The following is an 8,429-nucleotide window of genomic DNA, read 5'->3' as shown; positions in this document are numbered from 1 at the left end:
CCTAATATTATAAATATTATTATTTACTTGTCATTGATTTGATCACAATTCAACCAGTAAAACGAAAACCAATACCTTCAACCATTGAAACCAATCTAATTCTTAAAACCCCATCAATTGCGTAAGGAATTATTTATAAAACTAATTTTTTATTTTTTAAATAAATCAAAAACAATATGAATCAAATAAAGACTCAATGACAAACTGCAAATACGCACATATGAATTGTTATTATATAACCTTTTATTATTAATTTTTTATCATACAAGACATAATATAATCCTTTAGTCCTTAAAATTTTACCTAACTTAAATTTCGAATTTTATATTAATTTATTAAGTAATATGTTGCCTAATATTATAAATATTATTTACTTGTCATTGATTTGATCACAATTCAACCAGTAAAACAAAATTGTACCTGCAACATTGAAACCAATCATATCTTGTGTTGCATAAGAAAATATAATCCCTTTAAATAAATCAAAAACAATATGAATCAAATAAAGACTCAATGACAAACTGCAAATACGCACATATGAATTGTTATTATATAACCTTTTATTATTAATTTTTTATCATACAAGACATAATATAATCCTTTAGTCCTTAAAATTTTACCTAACTTAAATTTCGAATTTTATATTAATTTATTAAGTAATATGTTGCCTTATATTATATTAATATTATTAAAACGAAAACCAATACCTTCACTTGTCATTGATTTGATCACAATTTTTTATTTTTTAAATAAACGAGTAAAACGAAAACCAATACCTTCAACCATTGAAACCAATCTAATTCTTAAAACCCCATCAATTGCGTAAGGAATTATTTATAAAACTAATTTTTTATTTTTTAAATAAATCAAAAACAATATGAATCAAATAAAGACTCAATGACAAACTGCGAATACGCACATATGAATTGTTATTATATAACCTTTTATTATTAATTTTTTATCATACAAGACATAATATAATCCTTTAGTCCTTAAAATTTTACCTAACTTAAATTTCGAATTTTATATTAATTTATTAAGTAATATGTTGCCTAATATTATAAATATTATTTACTTGTCATTGATTTGATCACAATTCAACCAGTAAAACAAAAACCAATACCTTCAACCATTGAAACCAATCTAATTCTTAAAACCCCATCAATTGCGTAAGGAATTATTTATAAAACTAATTTTTTATTTTTTAAATAAATCAAAAACAATATGAATCAAATAAAGACTCAATGACAAACTGCAAATACGCACATATGAATTGTTATTATATAACCTTTTATTATTAATTTTTTATCATACAAGACATAATATAATCCTTTAGTCCTTAAAATTTTACCTAACTTAAATTTCGAATTTTATATTAATTTATTAAGTAATATGTTGCCTAATATTATAAATATTATTATTTACTTGTCATTGATTTGATCACAATTCAACCAGTAAAACGAAAACCAATACCTTCAACCATTGAAACCAATCTAATTCTTAAAACCCCATCAATTGCGTAAGGAATTATTTATAAAACTAATTTTTTATTTTTTAAATAAATCAAAAACAATATGAATCAAATAAAGACTCAATGACAAACTGCAAATACGCACATATGAATTGTTATTATATAACCTTTTATTATTAATTTTTTATCATACAAGACATAATATAATCCTTTAATCCTTAAAATTTTACCTAACTTAAATTTCGAATTTTATATTAATTTATTAAGTAATATGTTGCCTAATATTATAAATATTATTATTTACTTGTCATTGATTTGATCACAATTCAACCAGTAAAACGAAAACCAATACCTTCAACCATTGAAACCAATCTAATTCTTAAAACCCCATCAATTGCATAAGGAATTATTTATACCTAAAAAAATAAATGAGACGGAAAAGTCATTCTTGGCTACTACGACCAATAAATATGATACAATAATAGCGTTGCTATGATCACAGAAATCTGCATCTTTCAAACTAGGGAAATTAGAAAGTAAATAATAATATACATGCTTAGCCATTTTGATGAAACAAATAAATATTGATGACACCTAGCAGTAGCAATAACCATAAATGGAATGGAAGTTGGAGCAACCAGAGAGTAGAGCAGGAGCTAATTACAACGAGAGTGATGCCATTCCAGGGATTAGTCATTCAATATTAAGGTGCTTTTCTGCTGGAACCTGATTGAAAAAACCAAAGTTGTTCACAGATTTGGGCCTCCACCCAGTCCTACCCCTCACAATCTCAGCACCATCTTCAAGTCGAAGCAAGTGCTTGCACTCAACAATTCCGCCATTAACTAAATTGCCAACATCAGCACCAGAGACATCAGTCAGGGACTGCAGCACACTGTTCCTGCCACACTCCCTCCTGTACTCCAAAGTCATGGAACACAGTTCATGACTCTCCAAAATTGGCTGTGGAGCACTCTGCATCAATCAAAGCCCAATCCTTTGGTTAAGCAACCTGATCAATCAAATACATAACATACCAAAGAAAACATCTAATTTTTTTCTCAAAATAACTCAATACATTAATTAAAAAGGGCGGGGGGTAACTTAAGTCATACTGAACCACTCCCAATGAAACCTTAACTTGTGAGGATAGGGATGAAGAAAATCTTGTACGCAATTTACCCATGTGTTTTTTTCAAAGAGATTGAAAGTAAGTGATGAAAAAAAGATTAAACGTCAAATTGTGCTGTTCTATTTTCTGTGCTTTCCAGATACACCATCGCATAGCACTACTCAATTATTTCACGTTTCAAGTTTCAAGCCACTTCAACCTGGCCCAAATCACTCATAGGAGGCATCAAATGCCCACAACTATTCCAGATAATTGAATGTTCTGTCTACAAACAATTTCAACTTCCTTATCAATCATCTGACATATATTATAAATCCCATCATATGCGTATACTATACTACATGCATCATATGAAAGATCTCTTCTACAGGAAAGAATATATATAATATATCTAAAGATGCAATCACTTAATGGGACTGGAGCATAACCTTACTTAACACTTTCAGAAGCTAAACTTGCAAAATTAATGACACTCACACCCCCAATTTCCTCTCAAAAGGGTGTGCCAGAATAACAGTATCATCACTCAACCTGCCTTGCCAAAGGGCAGACTCCAGTTATACGACATCTACTAATAAATCCACCTACTGATGAAAGAAAGAGAACAGGAGACAGCAAGGATAGTAGTAGATAAGAATACAAGAACAGAAAACTACCTCCAGAATCCACCCAATGTACTTCACATTGTTAACATGCTGATTAACATCCAGATCACTCCATCTGGGCTGAAAACAGAGATGCAGTATTTAACATCATAAGAAAACATCTGAGATATTTTAGAAAATAAATCAATAATAACAATTACAAAAAGAGTTGACATACACTTAAACCAGTGCGAATATAATCTGCTGTATCATCAAGTTTAGGTACTTTTCTGTTATCCTCTTCAACAACTGGAGCAGAATTAACAAAATAAGACTCTATCTCTCCTCTGACTTCTTCTGGAATTTTAGATAGTCTCCTTGTCAGTTTATTCATCATGACCCAAACACTGAAGAACATCGAAACCAAAACCAACAGATCAGATTACTAGCGCCAAGGTGCAGCATAGACACAAGTTAAAGGCTTGTATACTTAATAATAAACTAAAAAGATATTAAATTCTGTTGGTAGAACCATAAATTATCACCTACAAAAAAAGTGATATACTTAAATCTGTAAGATTTCCAAATGCATGAGAAAAGCAAACTGAATATTTGAATTTTTAATAGTTCTGTATTAAGAGAAACTAAATATAAGCAAAAGCTTGCAAGATTAAAGAGTGCCCAATCACCAGACATGCGCATTAAGATTCAGGGGAAAAATTTAAAACATGAGAATTGGCAACAGAAAAAAGGAGGAAGAAAATTTCTCAAATTTATTCTACCTGGAGGCTCTTGTCAGGATTTCATCAGTTTTGATGTCACGCAAAAGCCAATCACGACGCATACCATTCTTCCCTGATTCAGAAACCCAAGTGTCTACTTGAACAACATCACCCCTGAAGCAAATATAGATTCACCCAACTTCAGATGATCAGATTCAGAATATCCCACAGTAACAGTTTCTCTAACTTCATTACTGATCAACATGGCAAAAAAATTGAAAACATCTTGTCCTCAGCCAGAACATATGGTATATAACTAGTGAACAAAGCAATATGCAAAGTACACATGGCATAAGTTACTTCTTTCAAAGGCCCCCATATGTGTTTAACATTTTACCATAATAAAATTTAGGGTAACTGAAGAAATCTACAATTTTTTAAATGAAAGGTCAACAAATTTATAATTAATACCATATTATATCTCATACCCAGTTTAACAGCCTTAAGGCAAAGGACTTCCCATAATTCATCATGAACAAAGCTTACACTTATCAGATCTGTCATCATCCCAGAAGAATCTCACTATATTATAATATTCATAATTAAATTACAAATTCCTAACTAGTAAACCAATTATGTGGATCATGACGAATAATTGACAGAACAAATGAAGAGTTACCAAAAATTTCAGCTAGATATTATTGGAAATAGAAGCTGAACATGGACATACTTTGCAATTCACATATTAAAAAGGAGAGTGAGACTGACTTACCATGTAGGATAACGATCAACCACAACCTGCATCCGAGTGACTACCCATATCAAGTTCTTTTTGCACATTTCTGGCGTAGAACCAAAGCCATCACCAAGAAGCCCAGCAGACTTAACATGATTAAGCGCAGTTTCCTGGTTGTTAAACATATAATTAAGATAATCATGTACAGAAAAAAAACTACCAAGCTGCTATTCTCAGCATTAGAATTTTAATCCTGCAGAGTGACTAAATCTACAAGCCTATCAACCTATCACTAGTTAGTCTCCAAAAAACAATACAATCTAAATTGCATTTGTATGAGCATACCTGCAAATGATTCATTAAAGTCTCTATAGATGCTGTTCGATCAGCACCTATCTCATATGATCTAATAGAAAAGTTTTGCCGGAAAACAAGACCATCTTGAACAATTTTTCCTATACCAAATGGGTCAATGAGCACGTTATCGGATCGCCTCGGCTTCCAATCAAGCATCATCCACTGCTTTTCCGCAGCCAGGAAGATTGTTGTGATGGCAGCAAGAAGCATGCTCCAATCAGGTAACTGATTGATAACAGTCCTTGGTGGAGGAGGAGGCGATGGGAAATCATCCTCAAGCTTCACATGTTCTACAGTTCCATTAATCTTTGGAGCAGCTTGGGCATTTGCCTTAACATGTAAGCCACCACAAGAACCATGTTTGGATTTGAATCCTCCAAGGTTAGCACAGCCACCACCGAGTTTGGTGGCTTTTCCACCAGTGTCTGGTGAGTGTGAAGTCACAGGAAAAAACGAAGATGTAGCAGCTGTTGCAACCATGATGAAATTCTACAGCTGCATGCAAAGATGAAGCAAGATTAATAATTACAATATATTAATATCTTCTCTCCCAACCTCCAACCTCCAGATGCAGTGATTGCATAACAAAGCAAAGCTACAGAATTATTAAAAAGGAAAAAAAAAGAACTTCAACACAAGTTGAAAATTTATGTTATCTAATGAGGTTCCATAGAAAAGGTGAACATTAAAAAGCTACCATTAACATTTTCAGATACCAATCAATTAGCAAATAAATAAACAATAAATGCGAAAGCCGTTGCAAAAGTAGGTGCAGATCTGACTTTGAAACTAGAAAACACCACAAACCAAGATTGCATTGAAGGGCACAAATGAAGTCCAAGCAAACAAAATTAAAATTAAATTTTAAAACAAAAACAAAATCGAGGACCAAAAAATCACAGAAATAATATTAATCTGCAATAAAATCACAACCCCATTGAATCGAGTCTCATAGAAAACTAAACCCAAAACAATTTTATAAGCCCCACTGCCACGTTGGCAAACCGAGAAATACAGAAAGCTCAGGGTTTTGTTTCCATTTTGGAAACCCGGATCTTCCCTTAATTAGGAATATCAAATTATTATTTAAAAAAGGAAATAAGAAACCAAGTTTCGAAACGGGATTTTTCTGGGTAGCCCTAGAGCTAGAGCTAGATCAGACGAGAAAATGAGGGTATGAGGACGAAAACGCGGCGTTTCGTACCTTACTGAACCTGAGCAAATAAAAAGAAGAAAACAAATGAGGAGAAGAAGTGGCTTATATTGGATTGCACAGAAACAAAAACACCTATTTTGCCGTTGTGTCTTCCCCCCCTCTCTCTCTCTCTCTCTCTCTCTCTCTCTCTCTCTCTCTCTCTCTCTCTCTCTCTCTCTCTCTATATATATATAGATATATATATATATATATATATATATATATATATATATATATATCTTTTCGTTCTTGTTTTGGAATTGGAAGCAAAAAATTCTGGGTTTTGTTTAGTTATTTGAATTTGAAAAGTAAAAGGTAAACAAAAATAGTGTGAGTTTAGGGCCAGCCAGCGACTGTGGGAGTGACCCCAATTTGGAGTGTAGCAGCTTTGTTATATACAACCCAGATGCCCTCCCGCCCGCCTATCTTTCAAAGTTCTTAATTACAAGTTTCATTATCCATATTCTTCTATTTTTCATATTTACTATAATACCCCTTCGCCCCTTTTTTATTTTTTATTTTTTATTTTTTATTTTTAAATTTATTCTCCGATGCATTGTTTAATCTAATTAATCTGGTCAAGTGGGGCAAATCATAAACACGGATATCCACCTATGGTTCAAACTCAATACCATAAATTAAACTGAAATAATCTCATACTAAATTCACGTGTTTGGTGATTTTATTTTCATATTCTAAACATGAAATTCATAAATTTTTTTAATACATATATATATATATATATATATATATATATATGAGTTTTCGTTTTATCCTTTAACATAACACAACAAACTTTCCTACCCTCACAATATTTTGTGGAGTCAACACTTTTTAAAACAAAAAATTAAATAAAAAATTAAGGCACGCAAAACGAATCTCTATAACATTACACAATCACTTTTCCTACAACATAACTCTTATAAAACCCTATATATATATATATATATATATATATATATATATGTATATACTTCAAAAGTATTTATATTTTATCAATAATTTTTAAACTCGCTTTTAAAATATTATTTTCAATCACAAATCAGCGGTTTTAAACACAATTCTTTCAAAATCAATTTTACAAAAATATAAACCAAAGCAAACCCCAGAACTAAGTTATGAGAGCTACATTGCATAGCGGTTTGCGGTTTCATATAATAAGATCTACTCCAACCACTTTTGTTTGGTATAAATTCGAATAATATCAAATTATTTGATTTTATTCCATAATTGGGAAATTTATATAATAGTGGTGGCATTTCTAGTAACGCAATTGAGCCGTTGTTTTTTATTTATTTATTTTGTAAAACAAATTCTTACTAAAGAAACTAAAAAAAATATTCTCTTTCCATGTATTTCTACTATTTGAATAGCTTCTTGTGAGTACTCAAATCATTAATTTTTTTTTTTTTTGGATATTTCAAATCATTAATTTTTAAGTAAGAGGATTATTATATATTAGTTGTAAATTTTTTTTTGAATCTAATGGCTCAAATTACTATTAAACTAGACGAAAGAATATTTAAGTAAGAGGATTATTTTATTCCCCTTGATTTAGTTGCCAGTTTGCAGATTTTATTAAAAAAATTACTGAGAAGAAAAAAAAATAAAAAATAATTACGTTAAAGATATTAATACAAAATCATTAATGTGGTCATTATTTACTACCTTAAGTTTTTAGATTTAACTAATTTTTTATATAATTTGGAAGCTTATGAGAGTAAGAGATCAATAATTTTGTAAAATTTCTTAACAAATAGATGGACCCGTATAATTTTCACTCTTCACATAACAATAATATTCCAGGGAGGTTATATACTCTCATATACACGTAGGAAATCTTATTTTAAAAAACTTATGGGTGCTGGTTTGGGCTGGTTAGACACGTCAAATGGCTTAAGTTATCTTCAAAAAATAAATAAACTAATTTAAGCAATTTTACTCACATAACTTATCACTTTTGTTTATTTTTTTAATAACCCGTCAACCCTTGTTTGATTAAATAAAAAAAACCAATAAATAAATTTAGGCAATTTTATTCACATAACTTATTGCTTTTGTGGTACATTAAAAGTGAATGGAGTTTCTCGTGACGCTATCTTGCTCAGACTATTTCCATGCTCACTGAAGGATGACGCAAGAGCTTGGCTGCAGTCTCAACCCGAAGGAAGCATAACCAGTTGGGATAACTTAGCAAGTAAATTTTTGGCCATATTTTTCTCAGCTTCAAAG

General features: G+C 30.8%; 1 protein-coding gene across 1 annotated transcript; it reads right to left on the bottom strand.

The window, feature by feature from the left end:
• Positions 1-1,852: 1,852 nt before the first annotated feature.
• On the bottom strand, positions 1,853-6,338 carry LOC133283825 (palmitoyl-acyl carrier protein thioesterase, chloroplastic-like). Its single transcript, XM_061480733.1, has 7 exons — positions 6,207-6,338; positions 4,991-5,497; positions 4,682-4,815; positions 3,970-4,083; positions 3,426-3,594; positions 3,260-3,328; positions 1,853-2,446 (listed from the first exon to the last, which is right to left on the bottom strand). The coding sequence occupies exons 2-7, from the start codon at positions 5,480-5,482 to the stop codon at positions 2,165-2,167; spliced, it is 1,260 nt and encodes a 419-aa protein (XP_061336717.1). The 5' UTR covers positions 5,483-5,497; positions 6,207-6,338; the 3' UTR covers positions 1,853-2,164.
• Between the last annotated feature and the right edge of the window lie 2,091 nt (positions 6,339-8,429).

This window comes from Gastrolobium bilobum, unplaced genomic scaffold (assembly GCF_033153095.1).
Source record: "Gastrolobium bilobum isolate Gb01-03AN ecotype WA unplaced genomic scaffold, APGP_CSIRO_Gbil_v1 utg15969, whole genome shotgun sequence".
Classification (NCBI taxonomy): Eukaryota; Viridiplantae; Streptophyta; class Magnoliopsida; order Fabales; family Fabaceae; genus Gastrolobium; species Gastrolobium bilobum.
Note: the sequence above shows the minus strand (reverse complement) of the source record. Positions and strands in the feature narration are given on the sequence as shown.